We start from the raw sequence: 19,691 nt of genomic DNA on the forward strand, positions 1-19,691 counted from the left end.
TGCAACTGTCGCAGTGTCATTGTACAGAGATACTTGTCTCTATGTTGGGGCAAGGCTGCCCCGCCAGGTTGAATGCACCTATATATATGTGCTGTGTTGAAGCGTGTGTCGCTTATCACAGTTGCATTGAGGCCATTGCCCATTAATTGCATCTCGAATGGAATTTCACCCCAGTTCTTGTATTTATTTGGTGTATATGTACGAGTATATGTAAATATAGATACATATATGGGCTAATTATTGACAGCTAATATTGGGTTCGATTGGGTGTCAATGTCGCTATCGCCATCTCTCGGGGCACACGTTGAATTTATGCTATGATTTTCCATTTTTTCTTGATTTTTGATTTTCTTGTGGTAATCTAAAACTCTCTCTACAGCAACCAAAAAAAAATTTCCAATGCGAGTGCAGTACGGGCGAGTAGGGTATATAGGAATTGGAAGTAGCAGCAACGCGCGCTATCTGTAGTTGTCACGAGTGTGGAGCAAGGCTTAAAATAGCAATGCTCGTTTTAATAATAACTAACTATTATTACGAGCGGAGTGCGATTTGATAGTGTCTACTTTAACAAGTGTACATGGCAGTAGAATGAGCGCCAATAGCAATGCTATGACTAGCCACAGGCAGGTGATATAGTTATACGCTTTGATCGCGAATTCTGCACCTTCTATGTCGGTCTGGGTGCCAATGCTGTGGCCAAGCATCTCGGTATTCAGAACTTCCATATCCAGTTTGTTAAAGGACACCCATGGCGGCAACTCGTCTTCCAGTTGCTGCAGATTCTCCTCGCAGATGGACTTGAATACATTAGTGCGAACAATTTTCTCGATGTACGATGTGGTGTTGTGCGAATTGGCGTCTTCAACTTCATTCAAGACGATCGTTTCCATTCTGATTGCTCGGCTGCAAAAAAAGCCTAATAATATGTGAATATGTTTACTTTAAATGCCCTTACTCAAAGGAATAAAATAAATGAAAATATATTTTTCAGCAATGAGCACTCTAGTCGACCATTTTTAATATTGTTCAACACTGACACAAATCTCACAAGGGCGACCCGATTTCTCAAACTCCGCACCTGTGCCCCAGAGGGTGTACATAATTAAATTTCGTTCCAATCTATTTGCAGTTGCGGCTTGCAATCGTAATCGAAGCAGTTATCGCTGTAAAGTCTGCTTATCGAACACTTTACTGCAACTGGCAACTGCAAATATGTAGTTCGAAGGGGCGTGGCAAACGCCTGTATTGCTTGCAAATCCCACTAGAGCATATTAGCGTTGTGAAAATGTTTGAAATGGTACCTATATTTTATTAAAAAAAAAAAAACCTAGAATGTGGGAAATAACTGTATTTGCCTATGTAAACCGCAGCTTGTCTTGCATTCCCGTTTTGTAGTCTTAATCTGTTGTTGCCTGCGAGCAACGGTAATTGTAAGTTTCTTATGATCAAGACCTTCGTCGATGGTATCTTTAAGCTACTTTCATAAAGTATGAGTCAGTCACTTTTGGTCGCTTGAATCGCGTGGTATAAGTCACATGAAGCGGACATATTTTCTGTATTACATACAAAGTTCTGAATAAATATAAAGCCCAAGTTATAATATTAAAAATGTTAAATAATGAACGTTATATATGAAATGTACCATTCCTATATAGAAGAAATATATTGAAAAATGTATCACATAGACGTGGGGCATCAGGGATAGGGTATTCGAGCATTGCTGCGTTGTAAGGAATGCACTACATGCACTGCTGATTTGATGTTGATGCGTATTAAATTCGATGCGAACAGCAATCAATGCGCTTATCAATAACGCTCAAATATGTACACAGGGTAGTAAGGCTGCTTATCAGGTCGCTTTACGTTGATCGCAAATCGTGTGTCGGGGTACGACGGATCTATACGGGGAGAGCCGCGCCAGCTGGGGTGGTGCATTGAGCGTTGAGAAACGATCACGAGTTGTCCATCGCCCCCCACATTACCCCGCTGCGCTCTAGTCCTCTTATGCGTTAGCAGTGAGAAGTGGGCATGAGTTGCAGTTGATGGACTCGATCAGATTAACCAACTAATGTGGATGTCGGCGTTGGAACAATCGGTAGGCAGTACTCAAGAATTACTTCCCCCATTCTTTCCCCCTCCTATACCCACAACAACCGCATCCTCGTACGTCATTCAATCAGGCCAGAAAGCAGATGGACTCGCATTAATGAAAGTTAATAAGGCATAAGTCAAATTCGCTCACACCTTGCATCTTTTAAATTTGTTTACTCAGATAATTAGGCGGCGAGTGCGAACATTCCTACAGTCTTTCAAAACTAACGGTTTTCACTGCACAGTGGAATGACGTACACAGTTGGAAACAATAGATGCAATTCAAACATATCGTGCACACTAATTTATTTGTTTTAAGCTGAACTATTGTTTCAGTTCACAGTTTGGTTGTGGGTTGGAAAAAACTAGCATTCCAGGCTCGTTTCAAATGGGTTTGTGGACTTTGTTTCATATACATTATGCTAGCATTATATCACTTAAGTAGTAATTAAAATTTGCTTTGTGTATGCTGAAAATGGTCCCACTGTACCACACGCTTCTCCAACGAATACATTTTTAAAGTTCCTATTAGACAGTAAAGCGCGTTACGATTGAACATACATAAATTGAAGCAAAAGGCTTGTTATCTGTACTACACCGGCGCCCAATATACTCTAAACCAGTGCCATAAAGATAATGCCTTTTGTGAACATACGTATATCTTAAGCCTTAAATCTATTATAATAGCTGCAAATGTTTGACCCTGAATTGAATAAGAATATATGAAAGAAAGTGAAAAATTGTTTAATCAGAAGCATTGTTTCGTATAAAAGGAAAGTTAAAATAAAGTAAAAGTTCAATTTATGATGATGTCAGTATATTGTAGTGGCTTGTCGCTGTGCTATGGAATCGAATATTTATATAATTATTTTTTAAATATTGGTTTTTATTTTTGAGAGAGAACAATCGGCAACAATAATTAGAACAGGATTGATTCAACTCCAGAGCAATATACTGTTCTGATTCCTCTAAAAAGAAATGTATGTACACATTTATATTTATTGAATTTTGTGTGTGTGTGTGTGTGTGTATGTATGTACATATGCATGTATGTGTGTATGTATGTTGTATTTCGCATGTTATTGTAAACTGCTCTATATTCTATTTGCACTGCTCTCTGACTAATTTTGTTGAGATTTTTAGGTAGCTAATGGCTACATATGTATGTATTTATGTATATATTCGCTTTTGTCATGTTGCCAACTGCTGCATAAAGTTGTAGAGCTTACTCAGCAAAGTGCAAAAGGGAGAGAGCACAAGTATGCATGGATGTATGCATGGATGTATTTGTATATATATATATAACTGTATACGTATGTATGTGTGCAGAGTTAGTTGAGCGTGCTTTTGTATATACAAAATTATTCAATAAAATATATGCTAATTTTAATATAACACTACACCCCCGACCACAAGGCACTGTGCAGCAGCTGTACCCCTTCGCCCCTTCACCCAGCTGTCCCATCCAAGAAAAGAGCCATGTTGCGAGGCGCCAAGTTGACGATTCAAAATCAATCTCTGATAAGAGTTCATAATTCGAATCAGATTATGTTCAAAGTGTGCTCTCTTTCTCTCTCGCTCTCTCTCTCGCTCGTTCTCTTGGAAGTGACACAACTGATAAGAAAGAAACAACGCGCTCGCCTCGGGCGCAATGATAGCGACTGAGCAAGTGAGTGAGAGATATCAACAGCGCGAGAGTGAGATCGAGAGCGACAGAGCGAGAGAGAGAGAGAGAGTGAGGAAGCGAGAGAGTTGCGAGTCATTTGTAGATTTGGTTTGGTCGCGATCAGAGCGCGGCATCGCCATAATTTGTTCTTCTTTTGGTTTTATTTGGTCGCGCACCGGCAACGGCAACGGCTGTTTCCCACTCCAGAGCCAGTTGCAATCAGAAGCCATCCAAACTGACTTTCGATTCCCGTGACACTCCGACAGGCAACATATACTCAACATATACTCAAAACCTACGTTTTTTGCAATTGTTTTCCTTATTTTTTTTTGTATTTTTTCAATGTTTTATTATTTTGGACAGTTTTATTGATTCTCGATTTTAATAAACGCATTGTTTACAAGTTGACGCGGTTTTATTTCCAAATCGGCAGCCCAGCGACGCGCATCGAGTGCAAAGTGAAGTGCCCCAAGGGGATGTAGTCAAAGAACACTTTAAAATTGTAAAAAAAAATTAAATAAAAACAGAATTAAAGTGCAAAATAAAATCAACAATAGAAACAACCCAAAGAAAATCAGAAACAACCAATAACTTAAGAGCAATCAGCAAACGGAAGACAAGGTAAGATCAGTACCTACATATTTGCCACATATATCCATAAAAATGATACTGGCCAAATGCAAAGCATGCATGGGCCAAGTTAAGATATATCGGATCAACCGAAACGTGCAACTATTTATAAAATTCTTTCGATTTCAAACACATAAAAAAAATAACTAAAAATATACAAAATATATTGTATGCGAGCGGGAAGACTGTGCGTGTGTGTAGATTTGTGTGTGGGTGGGTGTACGCGGTGCTCGTGCATTGAGACAGTTAATAACATTTTCTAAATAAGCGCTCCACAAGTGCTGCCACACCAGCGAGTGCACTGTCAACAAGAAGCACATGTAATATTATCGATGGGCAAAATTAGCCCCCAGGTAGCGTCCCACAGAAAGCGTAAATCCCTCAAAATGCGCAAAGTGCTCTCTGGCAATGAACTCGCCAATCAGCCAACCAGCCAACCAGCCAGTCAACAACAAAGCACAGATAGAGCTAATACCAGACCATACCTAGCTATACCTGCGTATAGGGGCTCTTTTTATCTGAATTATTTCATGTTATGTATCTTATCTTGAAATAATCGTATTCAATATAACAGATGATTTAAATATTATCTACTTATGTACATATAAGATTATATTTTACTGAACTTGAAACAATATTTATTCGCTATTATTCATTTCTCTTTTGCGTAATAAAAGTATTTGTATCTTGCTGTCAATATTTTTGGAAGTCAATTACTTAAACTCATGTGAATTAAAAAGTAATATGTCAATTTTGCTTAAATTGCAATAGTTATAATTCTCAGATATGATTTTAATCTAAAAAATACATGTAGATATTCTGGTATTCTGGTATAAATAATTATAATCGGTGTCAAAATGAACAAACGAATCAAGGGATCCTTTGTTGTCCAGCTGCATTGATGTCACTAGGTCGACTGCCATGCCTAAGGGATGCCTTGCCAGTTAAAGGGAGGATGGGGGCAAGACGGTTTGCTGAGAGGTGGCTCGGGTAAGTTGAAGTGATGTGGCGTGAATCAAAGCCAAGGGTAAAGCAATTCAATTATCTGAATGCACAATTTGACTGCATTATCGTACCAGACATGTAAATACATAAAATGCTATCTGTAATGAACAAAGTGTGAAGCCAGCTGATAAAGACGGCATCAGAGTAGGAGAAAAATGTGAGAGGCAGAGAGATCAAGACAAGGAAGGAATCAAAATGCTACTGCGACAGTTTATTCCAGAAGGCCTACAGCCTCATAAATGTCATTCATTCACTTCATCATTTCACATAAGCACACACTCACATCCATATTCGCATTTGCATTCGCATTCGCATTTCCATACATGCGTCCAAGATGAAAACGCGTCTGCGTTTCTTAACAGCAGCGTTCAGCAAGGTGAGAGATCTCTTCCCGATTTGTATCGTTCTACTGATCTATTAAAAAGCGAATTGAACTCTGAACTTAACTGAATTGAACTGAACTGATGCAAATGTACAGTCTCTGAAGGCGCATCTTTCTCTCACACGTTCTCTCTCTCTCTCTCTCTCTCTCTCTCTCTCTCTCGCTCTCTCTCTTTCTCTCTTTCTATCTCTCTGTTTAGCTTTTTTGCACTCATGACATTGGCATTTTGTTTATTTGTTTATTTGAGTTCAACGACTTGCAGCAGAAGAGCAGCAATAACAACTACAACGCAAAAGCTGCCAAAAACAGCCCTCCTCCCCCGTTACCCAGATCACCAATCCACACCATCCCTATTGCCAATTTACAAGTCAATTTGACATTCAATTCACCTGAATTCTGGGATTGGGGTATGGATAGGGATAGGTCAGTATGCCGCTAACACAAACCACAAACAAGTAGCCACCAACCACAAATCACAAATCAAAGCGTGACGCATTCATGCGATGCCCGAGCGAGCAACAAAGTGACGCCCCACTCGATAAACCCGAGCGTACTTATGCTGTTATCGGTCGCTGACCGATACACAACTCGACTTTACACCCAAACCAATTCGCCTAACAATATAATTGAGTGCAATCCCAAGATTACATTGAACCCGTACCATAGCTGGCACGAGCAAGTGCTGTGTATTTCCAATCATTCCACATAGCGAATGCCCTTAATCTTATTCCTGTCTTAGGCTGACAAATATAAATACTGATACTCACTTAATGAGCTATATTGTGAATAATTAATTTAAAATCAAAATCAAATCTGAAATGTTTCAAATATCAATTAAGATAAGACTGTTATAATTCTGCCCTGTCCAAAAATCTAGTTTTAATTCAGATTTTAGTAAGTTAGGAACTTCCAAGTAGTTTGTTAATCCAATATTCAATTATCGTCTAGCGTCAGATCCGAATTGCTTCAGTTAAATAATCATTTATTTTAAGTTTGCCGGCGCTTGTTAACTAAATTAATTAATAAAACCGACCATAATAGTTGACAGCAGTTAAGTTGCGACTACTTGAAACAAAAACTATATATCTTTGAAGAAATGCGATCTGAGTCGTTTTGAGTTTTTTGCGTTTTTCCTGTCTCTTCTTTTGTTTCTCTATTAAATATAATGAGTGGGTGGCAGACAAGCAAACAAGTCTGTCAATTAGTTTACCGTTTCACACTGCGTATGCGCAATATTCGATTCATCTATCTGTTATTGTTGTTGTTGTCGTTGTTATAATCACTTTTTTTTAGGTAATTTAACGTCACGAGATTAGGACCAACATCTAGTTATCTACGACTGACTGAAAGTCATGGTCAAGACTTCTGATTTCATTTAAAAATACATAAACTGCATACATACATATATATATATATGTATATATATACTCCTGGGCTTTCAACGTATTTGATGACGGTAGTGATGGAGATTTTTTTTGAGTTGTGGTTCAGATACCTCACGACATTTTAATTGCCTCTGATTGCACAAAGCTCAGCGCCGCCGTACAATGATTTTTGGCGGTGATTGTGAGCCGTAAATCGTGACTGCGATTGCGACTGCGACTGCAATTGTGCTCAGTGAAACTTTGGCGCAGGCGCCCTTTTCTAATTGATAATCCACTAGTTGTTCTTATTTGTGGAGACGCCCCTCAGCTGCCCCAATCGGTATTCTAATGAAGTTCCTTTGTTTCGTTCGAGTGTGACACATATTGTTGTTGTTGCTATCGTCAGATGACACATGTACATACATAATACAGTCAGCTATGAATATACTTTTGTGTATATACATATATGTAGAAATATTCGTATATTAGCTGATAGTCAGCGAGCAGGAAACTATACCATTTTCGTTCTCATTTTCTCCTTTCAGTGGGTTGTATATACATTTGCGTGCATTTTGTAACGCACTAATCGAAATACATGTGTTCTCTGCTTAGTGCTATGACTCACTGAGTCCGTCTGCTTATTCCAAAAACCAAACAAATTCTGCCTGTATTTTGCAGATCTTAGTGCAAAAATGTTTCACTCTACAATGGCAATTCGTAAATTAAGATTCTTAACCTGAATTAAAAGCTAACAACTCAAATTAAGAATCTGTTCTAAATATGAGAACAATTATCTTATTTTAAGCTGGTAAGAATCTTGGTTTAAGATAATCTCTTTCATTTAATATTAAATTTGTCAATTTTAAATTTCTAATTTTAATTATTTAACTTTTAAATTATAATTTCGACATGATACAAATTTGTTCACTCGTCAATATGCATTGTTTTCAATAAACTTTAAAGAAAATTATTCAGATACAAGTTCTTCTTCTTACCACCTTAATGTAACATGATTGAATCAGGAATACTTCTTCCTATTCTCTGTGTATTTCATCTCTTTAAAAGAAATATCACTTAAGAACTCGTTTATATATATATATATATATACAAAGTGAAATATGCGCGTTTGAATCTTTGATACTATTTGACTTGATAATTATGTAGGATCATTGCTGGAAGGGTATTTGTTCGTCGTCATTAACATAAGTCTTCCTTGTTATGCTTTGTTGTGGTTTTCTTTATTGTATATAGCATACATACAAACAAAGATACGTTTACATATTGTACTTGCTGTACATTATTGTGGCATTATTATCTCCGAATGACATTGTTGCAACTCTTGCGCATTGTTCTTACTTGACGGCAAAAACAACACCATTGATTGAGCATACATTGAGCATTGAGAACATTTTAAATATGTATAGATGTAAACATGTAAATATGCTTAAGTATGCAATCGTTGTCTCTGTATAAGGCGATTAACCAACTGACGTCAGCGATAGTCCAGAAAAACACAAAAATAAAATAATTAACACATTTTTACAGGCGTTTCAAATATGCCAGCCACAATGTTTTTTAATGAGCGACAAGCGCGTGATTCAAAAATCTTATCAACTTTAATATATTAAAAGAAAAAAAACCGCATTTTACAGCCCAGACTACAAACAAATATTCCGAATAATGTAAAGCCAAAATATACATGTGTACAAAATGCTAAATATTGCAAAAATGCTAAATTGACTCAAATTGCCTCAGTTTTCACTTACTAATTGACATGAGTGCGTTTCTTTATGATTATCACGAATCTCGCGTACGTATATACCTTTGGATTTTTACGACAACCTATCATTATTATAAGTATAAATTGTTTATTGCCTGCCAGCAACACAACCGCTGGGGGTCTGAGACCTGATAACCAAGGCCACTCAGTAAGTGATTTTTACATAAAAACAGTTCTTACTTTCCCATTTGTTAGATTGATCGGATCATGGCACAGCAATAACCTTCCGAGCCCCCATCTCGCGTCGGTTCGCAGATAAGGCTTGGTTTTAGTTATACCCTTGCAGAGGGTCTTATGACAGCCATAGAAAGTATCTGTCGATAGATAAGATCTTCTATAAAATATATCTCAGACACAGTGCGCAGTGCAAGCCCAGCGCACAAACTGTCATATTTAAAAAAAAATCAGATCAACTTTGATGCAAGCAAGTGCTGTGAAAGGGTATTTCAAATTCGAACTTACCCATATTGTATTATAATTATGTTATTTTTTACGCGATTATGGGACAGTTCAGAAGGTGGAGCTTCTATCTGATAACCGATTCCATTCAGTTTTGCTCACATCAGCGAGCTGCAGCGCTCCGTCTCTATTTGTCGGATTGCAAAGTCGTCTATATATTGACTTAATTATGATATTTGTTACGGTTAAACTAAAATTACTAAATCATTAAAAGTCCATGAGAATTCGATGAAGCATTTTTGATTATCGATGCTATGTCAATTTCAAATGATTCTGATAACAATTTTCAATTTCTTTTTGAATTTAACAAAAATATATCGAAATCATCTTGCATATAAAATTCGAGTATGTCTATTCGGCTACCTAATCTGTAACTTCTTGAATACAAAATAAATCAGCAAACTCTAGTCCCGAATGCTCAAGTAGGAGATACCGTAAAACCAGCTGTCAAATATATTAAATCTATTCAAAAAAACAGTCGCCAGATATATTGTGAAATTTCCTTATAACAGCTCGAACTGAAATCAACTGCTTGGCACAAGCGCGAGCCCTAAAAATAGTTTTAAACGGAGATATCGATCAAATAAAATAAACAATTTTTCACTTATAATCTTAAAAATATAATTTCGATGTATCGAGTTATCCGGATTCAAATCTACCTTTAAAAGTTATTATAGATTACATGTAGTTTATACATATATAGGAATATAATATAGTAATTCAAACTAAGCTTATTTGATTTTAAATGCAATTTGTAACTTCTCAAGCTGTGAATGACAATTTTTAATTGCCTGTAAATCTTATTTCAGTCAAGCCGCTTGGATCCGGCACAACATGCCGCAGCAGCTGCCGCACACATAGGGTACACCTGCAACTGGAACACACACACACACACACAGACACACACAACGCACAGCGAGAAGCAAGAGAGACACAGTCAGATACAGAAAGAGATACTGAGAGGGAGAATCGCAGGAGTCGAAAGTTATAGGAGCAGCTACCAGTACCGCCACAGGGCAGAGACAGAGGGCCAGGAGAGGAGTAGGAGTAGGATTAGAAGGAGCAGGAGGCATCGCACATTCCACACGACGCCAAAATGGTACACGGACCACCAGCACGTAGAAAATCTCAACAGCTGCAGCAGCAGCAGCAGCAGCAGCAACAACAGCAGCAGCTGCATTGTGACATGGAAATGGATCTGGATGAAATGCCGGCGCCGCCAGATGGCGGCTGGGGCTGGGTTGTTGTTTATGGCTCCTTCATGATTCACATAGTCAGTAAGTGATCATCCCGAATTCAATTAATTACTAAAAAACTATTCAATTTAAAATATTTATGCAGCTGGAGCCAATCGAAGCTCAGAAGACTTTAAATAATCGCTTGAATATTTTAGTATAATCAATTAGTTCTAATTCTAAAAGCATTTCGATAAGAACTTAGAAGTTATAGGATTCGGATGTTGTCAAGCACAAATGCATAGTATTTGTTTTAATCTAACAGAAAAAGAGTTGATTACACGTTTTTGTATACAACTCTTCTTGAGGGCTAATAATAAATGCGATAAGGCCTTGAAGTAAGTAATTCCTATCATGGACATATCTAAGCATACATCAATAGATAGAGTCGTTATCAAGCACTTCTAATGTATATGGGGCATAACTGATGACAATTGAAGGAAACAAAGTAGTAGGAATGCTTCAAATACACTGACGTCTAATCTATAATCCAATAAATGGGGTTGATATCAAAGTATTTGAGCACTGATAACGAATAGCCATAGATTATGTGATTAATCATCAATGCTCGCCTTTGACGATTGCTTACAAGTTAGCCATGAAATCATAAACTGGCATTTGTGGATTTTGATTTTCTTGCTTGTACTACTTCCAATGGCATGACACAGTCACATGGTAACAGCATGAAGTTGCATTCATAAATTAATAAAAACCAACTACAACATACATATGAAACAAAACCTTCGAGCGACATCAGCGATGGATCATAAAAACTCGCACTAATCGCACAAATCAAATTTGTTACCCAGACGTGATTAGCGCTAAGCCATAAATGTTTGTTAACAGCAGATTTATTATGCATTTAGTGTGGCATTTGGGTATTGAAAATGGGGTCTGTGGTAGAGAGACAGATAGACAGATGAAAGGTTCATAGTACATCCACTTGTGCAATGGCAAACAAATGCATAGTTAATAATTGGGTAATTGGTTGAATAATCTTATCGAGGGGCTGAACCATTCCAAAAGAAATTACACATTTGGCCATCGCACATAGTTGCTTATCGGCTTGAGTTCTGGGCCATAAACATGTCATCAGTAGCATTGCTGATAAACAGCGGCAGCCAAAAAAAAAACAAAAAACAAATCCAAATTTTGTCCATGATGGAAATGTATCATTAATTGACCGCTTAACTGATTTATGAGCAGATGTTGAAAATTCGTTAAAATAGACACCCCGTTTTAAGCAACTGTAAGAAGGCTTCCAAAGCATGTTGCCTACTTTTTCGGGGTAACAACAAATTCAGAGCGTTGCAATTGCTTCTGATTAGGAGTTAAACCAAGAGCACAATTGGATTTTATGACAATATGCATGACACAATTTTTCGATTTAATTTATAGAAAGCTTGTTTATACAAAAAAAAATATATATAATATAAGAGATAAATAAGAGAAGAAGGCAATCAACTAAGATAAAGTTTAACAGGAGCAGAAGGGAAAATCTCTGAAAAGCGAATACTGAATCTAGTTAAACTTTAATCGGTCATTAACAAAATAGAAACAAACAGAATATAATAAAACTTGAACTAACTCAATATACAATCCTTTTGCGACTCTACACTTAGCCGATGGCATGACATACTCCTTTGGCCTGTTCCACAATGAGTTTCTCAGGTACTTCAATGAGGGCAATGGCTACACAGCCCTGATCGCATCTATAATGGTGGGCGTTACCTATTCGTCGGGTGAGTTTCGCATTCATCTCAGTTCGTCTCCGCACAATTGTTATACGGTGTAATTGTGTAATATAGGTCCCATTAGCTCATCCTTTGTCAATCGCTATGGCTGTCGAGCGGTGACCATTGCTGGCGCCATTCTGGCCGCCGTCTGCATTGTTCTCAGCGTGTTCGCCCAGAATGTGGCCACGCTGATTGTCACCATTGGGTTGGGCACCGGCCTTGGGTTTGGCCTCATCTATTTGCCGGCCATTGTGAGCGTGACACAGTATTTTGAGGCACGTCGATCTTTGGCCACCGGCATTGCTGTTTGTGGCTCAGGCTTTGGCACCTTTGTGTTTGCACCGGTGACGGAGGGGCTCATTGGCAGCTATGGCTGGCGTGGTGCGATGCTCATCATGGGCGGCATCGTGCTCAATTGTGTCATATTCGGTGCAATGTTCCGTCCATTGGAGGCGCCGCGCCCCAAGGTCCACAAGCTGTCTAAAAAGTCGGCGATTATTGATCAGAATGTCACGCCTGCCGAATTGGAGCCGCTCAAAGCAGTGACCGCACTTAAGCCAGCAGGCGATCAATATCTGCAGCTGCCACAGCGCACAGATGCGCCACCTTCCGCCGGCGGCATCGGTGGAGGCAATGGACTCTGTCGCTCCAACAGCGTTGGCCACAATCTCAGACCCGGCCTGGTAAGTGCAACCACTAATCCTGGCCAGCTGCCCGCTATTGCCTGCTAAACGTAGATCTTCGCAGAACAATAGCTCGAATGGACTGCTGAATGACGAGACCCGTAATGCGCCAACGGTGGTGAAGAGCACCAGCAACAATGACCTCGGCCGCCAATTTGCTAGCCAGCCGCAACTGATGCCCCTGTGGGAGGTGCATCGGGAACGTAGTGCCAGCGGCACCATGTATCGCCCGGATGCCCTTTACCAGGTAAGCGCCAACCACGCTCTGCTTTACGTTCAGTGTAATTTGCTTATGTCAAATGGTTAAAAAACAAAATTATAATTTCACTAAATATTTGATTGCATTTTTATACTCTGGCATCGAAAGTAAAAGAGTCTATTCTGTCATTTGTTTTGTAAAGAGATGAATCTTGGAAACAAATTATCGTTACTTAAAGTGAAGGCAACAGTAAGATAGAAGACAAAGATTACAAGTCGATATATCCCAACGGATACATCGATAAGTCCTAGACTCATCAATTTTAAATGATAGATGACGGACAACCTTTTTCAAAGGTCGAGCCAATAAATAATTTAAATAGAAAACTTGACAGACTTAAGTATGTATGTAATATGTATTCCATTTATTACTTTCAGGGCTCTCTGCACAATATACCGGAGTACGTCAGCTCCCGCAATGAACTCTCCCGCTCTCGGTCTGGCTCGAACATCATCAAGCGCTATGGATCCCTAAGACAGAGTCATCCTTTGGCCCAGAGTCAGGTAAGCTTTGCTATATGCAAACATTTGTTATTGTTTTCTTTCGCATGCCAAAGGTTTTATTTGGATAATGCTAGTGATTGGTTACTTAGGGCTAACAAAAAAAAACCATTCCTTCGGTCCGCCGAAGTTGAAATATCCTTGGAAGCAGAGTTCTTAAAGCAAAGTAACAATTTTCCTGCAGACAAAAATTTAACAAAATGTATATTCGAAAACTACAGACTGATTTTAAAAGTAAGCAAATATTTGTGTAAAAGAGATTATTAATCCCTGAATTTGATTTCAGGAATCTAAAAAAGGTATTCAATATTTGTAAATAGTCACAGACATTTAAAACACGCTGATGTTTAACAAAACTATAGATATAGAATCTGTAGTTTTTTGATATGAATCAAGTGTCAGCTGAAAACGCTCTGAAACTTTGTAAAGTCTTTTAAGTGCTTCTCTGAAGTTCCAAGGATAAAAACAATTCGAATTCGAATATCGTCTCGGCAACTAGACCAGAAAGTGATACCACAGCCAGCTCAGCATCTTGTAGAGCAGATATATGAGTATGGCTCTGTAGACGACTGTCTTGCTGCAGTCAGAAATAGATAACAATCAGTATCTATTAGATTACATTTGTATCTCGACTACTTACATGCGCATTATAAGCTGGGCACGGGGAAGAGTGCTCGGATGCTCTTTGAGCAGATCATGGCGTATGCTCAATATCATATTACTACAGGCGGACGTCAGGCGCTCGGGATTATAATTCGTACTGTATTCTTCGCATAGATCAAACTCGGTGCTGCATATGAAGATAATGTAAAAAATAAGTATATAAATTTAAACAAAAGTAAAACAAACATACCCCTTGGTTTCCTGCAGCAAGTGCTGAATTTTTGAGGTGCCGGGACTATCGTAGTTGTTGAGCATGAAGGGTTTCATCACCTCGAGCGTGTGGTAGAGCTTTCGCATAATTGGCATTAGCACCGGTGGGCGTCGGAAGAGCACCATCAGCAGATCAACCAGCAGTGCGGGTATTAACTGCTTGGTAAAAACCAGGAATTTGTAGACAAAACGATTATCCGTATAGTGGCAGCCCGGCACCATTAGATTGTTGAGAAAGGCGCCAGTGTACCACAGATCGTAGTCATCCATGTGATTAGCCATTTCCTTAAAGGTGTACGGTATGTGTGTGCGAGATGAGGTCTGAAACACCAACAGCTCCTTAGGCGTGCTAAACGATACGATACGATACAAACGGATCAAAGTTCAGATACTCCTTGAGGTATTGGGTATTGCCATATTTACCCCTGCTGGTAGGCATCGTAACCGCATTTGGTATAGTATATCATGCCCTTAATGCCCATATCCTGCGGCGTTATGTCCAGATGCACCGTATTTCCTATATATACGGTCTTGAGCAGTCCGGCACCAACAAGCGAAAATAAACCCATGGCGCCCATCAGAGAGGGGGCATAGCCAGGCAACGGATCACGTACCGCAAATAAAACTATTCAAGCAAACAGAATAAATGAAATAAGTAGAAGAGTGAGGAGCTTAGCTCGGAAGTGCATACCTATTGAAGGCCGATAAACGATAACAGGCAGGCGTGTACGATAATCGTTAATCAAGGATTCGGCCAGATTTTTTGTAAATGTGTACGTATTAGGAAATCCCACAATCAGTCTAAAAAATGAGGATTAATGTAAAGAAAGTCCAATTGCGTACCCCTTTCTTCAATCTCGAAATCAATGTCGTTTACCGGCTCGAAAAGCGCTCACTTTACTCTCCGAACGGAGTTTTGGGCAGTTGGTCGATTCCATTGCCATTGCTACTTACTTGCGGGTGAGCGCATCCAGCTCGTCATCGTCCTTGATCTCATGCAACAGACGCAGGCACAGGCGCCAATCCATGGGCGAGGAATAGTACTGGAAATAGATGGCAGGGTGAAGAGCTTAGCTATCGAGGCAATGAACTAATTTGGATAAGATAACAACCTTGGGCTCCACACGCTGCAAATACGGATTGCTGAAGAAGGTGGAGACGTGAACAAAGACCCGCAGATGACGCAGTTGCTCGGCAAATTTGAGTGCCTCCAGAGTGCCGCCCACATTGAGCTGAAGGGCGACGCGCAACGGTTCATCAAAGCGTACCGTTGCCGCACAGTGAAACACCAGCGAGACCTGGGTGAGCAGCTTTAGGTGGTTGGCATCGATGCCCAGTGCCTGCTGCGAGACATCTCCCGGTATGGCAACCAGTTTGTCCAGCTCGTTTGGCTTTTGGACACGCAGCACTTGAAAGATCGCGGCCTGTCGGAGCTTGGCCAGCCGCTGCTCGACGTTCAGCTCTCGGCGCGGACGAAGCAGCACAAAGATGCGTCGCACATTACAGGATCGGAGCAGCTTCTCGATCAGTGCCTTGCCAACAACACCGGAGCCACCTGTCACAAAGATCTCGGTGCCCTCAAAGAACTCGGCTAGTGGTTGCGTCATTGCCATGCGAATCTTTATCAATATATATGGGTATATATAATATGTAAATTGGCATTCGCAAGAGCAACCAGCCAGTTGTTGTCAGCGTTACGAACACAGACGCACTAACTGCAAGAAGTGCCACATTTTGTCACTGCTACCTGTTTCTCTGTCTCTTTTCACGACCTGCTGCAGTTCATTCCATTATTCATTAGATCGTCAGGAATTAAACTTACATGAGCTGCTTACTTATGTATAGCTCATTACAATGTGCGTGTATGTTAATTGGCATGCGTAGCCGTCCAACTCATTATCGTGCTCCATCCCCCTTGCCCCCCCTCGAATGTGCAGCGGGCAGCCAAAGCAGTCGGTTCGGCCCTTGTTTCAATTGCTATTAGTGAAAATCCAGAAGTTCGTATCACTGTTAAACAAAAAATATTATAACTTGAAGAACTCAAGTCCATCATAAGTAAAGATCATCAACACTGAGATATACCACATGTAAAATCGATACAGTTATGGAAATTGCACGTCTGGGGAAAAAACCATTCTGTTGGCTGTTAGTTGGTGGGAGGAGGAGAAGAAGTGTGATCAGGTGGACTGGGTGACCTGTTTCCCAGATTGTTCAAATAATTGTAGAATGGTTTCCCGTGAAATCGGTTCAGTTTGCTTAGTAGTACGGAACAAGAGATGTTGGTTTCTCTCTCGCTTTCTCTCTTTCAACACTGTTGATGACTACTTTCATCAACCTAATACTATTTTTCATAATAATACTTAAAAAAAATTTCAAAAATACAGAAGAAAGTCATTCTTAAATGAAATTCGAAAAATAATGTACTCGGCTGCAATGCTAGGCTTTACTGTACGAATGTCCACTTTGGGCTATATCTTGCTCGGCAATTGAGCAATTAAGTTTGGGTTCCATCGCTGGTTTTTGGGTGTAAGTCAAACGAAAAGTTCCTGTGAGGATCTCTCACGACGTGAAGCTTTTGCTAAAGATTGGAGTATAATTCTAATTACTTCGAAATTTAAAGTAATTTATGTATGCTTTTACAGGAGGTGACCAAATGTTGCGGCTGTATCAGTTGCTCCAAGGAGACGCGCGACACGTTCGCCGAAATGATGAACTTCTCCCTGCTGAAGGATGTGATCTTTGTGGTCTTCGCCATATCGAATTTCTGCACAAGCATCGGTTTCAATATGCCCTATCTGTATATAGTTCCCCTGGCGAAAGAACTCAATATTAGCGCAAAGGATGCCAGCTATCTGATCTCAGCAATCGGCGTTGCCAATACCATTGGACGCATCATTCTCGGCTATATAGCCGACAAGCCTTGGGTGAATCGCTTGCTCGTCTATAACGTCTGCCTCACTATTAGCGGCATCGGTGAGTGGTGACAGCCAAATTCAAAATTCAAGATTCGATCTAATCCGTTGAGTGTTTTTATTTTTGTCATTGCAGCCACGACAATGGTGCCACTGTGCCTAGATTACAACTCACTGCTCATTTACTGCTGTGTGTTTGGGTTCACCATTGGCGCCTATGTTGGTCTGACCTCAGTCATATTGGTGGATCTGTTGGGCCTGGACAAGCTGACCAATGCATTCGGGCTGCTCTTACTCTTCCAGGGCGTTGCCACGTTAATTGGCCCGCCCATAGGCGGTAAGATTTGGGCAATCGATATCTCTTTCTACTTAACTACAATTTTGGAATATCCCATTTAATTGCAGGTTGTTTGTACGACATAACGAAATCATATTCGCCGGCCTTCCTCTTGGCGGGCGTGATGATTGCCGTCAGTGGACTGGTCATGTTTGTCATTCCCCCGCTGCAGCGTTATCTGGCCAATAAGGCTAAACAGAAACCAAATTGCGAGCAGATGGCGCTCAGCTAGCTCTGTTCTCATTGGGCGCTAGGGCGGGACAATGTTTGAACATGTAAATTGTAATTTTTTTACTCTTTTTTTTTGCGTGTAGCTAGTAAGGAAAATATATAATGAACAATTGGGGAAAAAAAAAGCAAATGCAACTGCGTGCAGTACGCGGCGATAGACAATATATGCACACACACATACACAAATACATACTTACATACATACATACATACATAGTGTGTATGTACTAAGTAGGCCTACATACATAGATGGATGCACGTGTATTCATAGCTATAGCCATCAGTTATTTATAAAGAACCTATCCAATAGGAAAATTGGGGGAATAACAACAATAACACAACCGTCAATTTCTGTTTACAGTCTTATTTTGAACCTATGCGTACTTTGGAGTACTTATTAATTGCGTTTATACTCGGCCCGCGTGCATAAACAGGCAAACATAGATACACACACACACACACATATATATATATATATATATATATGTATATTTTGTTTAGTTTTAATAGATTGAAAATTATATTTACTATTATGATATTTGCTGTACCATTAAAGAAAAGCAACAACAATTTTCGATATACAATTTTATTGGAATTTTACAATCGGTCATCAAATGTTTATTTATCGATTCGAGAAATCCATACAATGGATATTTACATGCATATGTAAATATATATATACATATGTATGTGCATGTCATTAACACAACATAATGCTAAATGTACCACATATCGAATACGTATCATGTAAGTACAGTTTCAATTGTGTTGTCTCTGTCTCTCCGACGACTTCATCGTTGGCTTTTATTTTGGCTTTGGCAAAGCTCATCTCTTCAGTGTGTGTGAGCAATGCGACAGAGAAGAACAGCTGGAATTGTAATGCTCGTTACGCTCCCCTCCTCATCATATGGTATGTTGTACAATACCTGTGCAGATCGGAGTGTGAAGTAAAATCCAAGAAAGGAGCCTAAGTTACGGACCAAAAACCAAATGAAGTAAGCCTCCTAACTAGTTAGCTTGATCGACTTGCCGTTGACGCTGGCCAATAACATATATGTATGACAAAATAATAATACCCCATAAATATAAACCATGCCGCATTCTTATTCATTGAATTTTTAGTATTTCAAAACTAATTTCACAAACTTTTCGATACCAATTTGATACACACTCCGCGAAATTCGATTAAAGGCACTTGAGTTTTTCCTTATAAAATTGATAATAAAATTTTAAAAATGGTTTTTTCTTACAGAAAAGTTCTTTTAAATACAAGTCAAATTAAAAAGGAACTAAATTTGTAAAATTAACATAACATTTTTTATTAATTCTATTTGTTTAAAGTGAGGTTAAGGCACGAAATTCGATTAAAGGCAATTAATACATGAAAATAACAAATTAATAAAGTGTTCAGCCTCCAGAATTGATAACAACTAAAAGAATTCCATTTGATATCGATTCAACAACTTTTTAGAACTCAGATAGTGGGATTTTGGACTGTTCTTTAACGACAGCCTTTGCAGCTGCTCAACTGTCTCAAACTGTCGATTA

At 39.3% G+C, this 19,691-nt stretch overlaps 3 protein-coding genes across 3 annotated transcripts; 1 reads left to right on the forward strand and 2 right to left on the reverse strand.

Annotated features, from left to right (window-relative positions):
• Positions 1 to 114: 114 nt before the first annotated feature.
• Positions 115 to 968, reverse strand: LOC6564519. The gene is made up of 2 exons (XM_001990965.2): positions 956 to 968; positions 115 to 903 (listed from the first exon to the last, which is right to left on the reverse strand). Exon 2 carries the CDS (start codon positions 888 to 890, stop codon positions 522 to 524), a length of 369 nt encoding a protein of 122 aa, XP_001991001.1. The 5' UTR covers positions 891 to 903; positions 956 to 968; the 3' UTR covers positions 115 to 521.
• Positions 969 to 3,933: 2,965 nt separating this feature from the next.
• LOC6564520 (monocarboxylate transporter 12) lies at positions 3,934 to 18,724 on the forward strand. The gene is made up of 9 exons (XM_001990966.3): positions 3,934 to 4,378; positions 10,187 to 10,654; positions 12,235 to 12,354; positions 12,421 to 13,031; positions 13,096 to 13,278; positions 13,668 to 13,793; positions 17,306 to 17,636; positions 17,712 to 17,912; positions 17,981 to 18,724. The coding sequence occupies exons 2-9, from the start codon at positions 10,474 to 10,476 to the stop codon at positions 18,142 to 18,144; spliced, it is 1,917 nt and encodes a 638-aa protein (XP_001991002.1). The 5' UTR covers positions 3,934 to 4,378; positions 10,187 to 10,473; the 3' UTR covers positions 18,145 to 18,724.
• LOC6565039 (fatty acyl-CoA reductase 1) lies at positions 13,813 to 16,372 on the reverse strand. Its single transcript, XM_001990967.3, has 7 exons — positions 15,776 to 16,372; positions 15,618 to 15,706; positions 15,355 to 15,464; positions 15,087 to 15,288; positions 14,644 to 15,012; positions 14,431 to 14,580; positions 13,813 to 14,367 (listed from the first exon to the last, which is right to left on the reverse strand). The coding sequence occupies exons 1-7, from the start codon at positions 16,274 to 16,276 to the stop codon at positions 14,286 to 14,288; spliced, it is 1,503 nt and encodes a 500-aa protein (XP_001991003.2). The 5' UTR covers positions 16,277 to 16,372; the 3' UTR covers positions 13,813 to 14,285.
• Positions 18,725 to 19,691: the final 967 nt, after the last annotated feature.

This window comes from Drosophila grimshawi, unplaced genomic scaffold (genome assembly GCF_018153295.1).
Source record: "Drosophila grimshawi isolate 15287-2541.00 unplaced genomic scaffold, ASM1815329v1 contig_1006, whole genome shotgun sequence".
Lineage (NCBI taxonomy): Eukaryota > Metazoa > Arthropoda > Insecta > Diptera > Drosophilidae > Drosophila > Drosophila grimshawi.

Excerpts from the sequence above, each read along its gene's own strand:
- LOC6565039 (XM_001990967.3), bottom strand. The coding sequence starts at position 16,276 with ATGGCAATGACGCAACCACTAGCCGAGTTCTTTGAGGGCACCGAGATC. Across the intron at positions 15,465-15,617 it reads CTGGATGCGCTCACCCGCAA|ACTGATTGTGGGATTTCCTA; the intron begins GTAAGTAGCAAT and ends CTCATTTTTTAG. Across the intron at positions 14,368-14,430 it reads GCCCAGCTTATAATGCGCAT|CAAGACAGTCGTCTACAGAG; the intron begins GTAAGTAGTCGA and ends TTCTGACTGCAG.
- LOC6564519 (XM_001990965.2), bottom strand. The coding sequence starts at position 890 with ATGGAAACGATCGTCTTGAATGAAGTTGAAGACGCCAATTCGCACAAC.
- LOC6564520 (XM_001990966.3), top strand. The coding sequence starts at position 10,474 with ATGGTACACGGACCACCAGCACGTAGAAAATCTCAACAGCTGCAGCAG. Across the intron at positions 13,279-13,667 it reads GCCCGGATGCCCTTTACCAG|GGCTCTCTGCACAATATACC; the intron begins GTAAGCGCCAAC and ends TATTACTTTCAG. Across the intron at positions 17,913-17,980 it reads AATTGGCCCGCCCATAGGCG|GTTGTTTGTACGACATAACG; the intron begins GTAAGATTTGGG and ends ATTTAATTGCAG.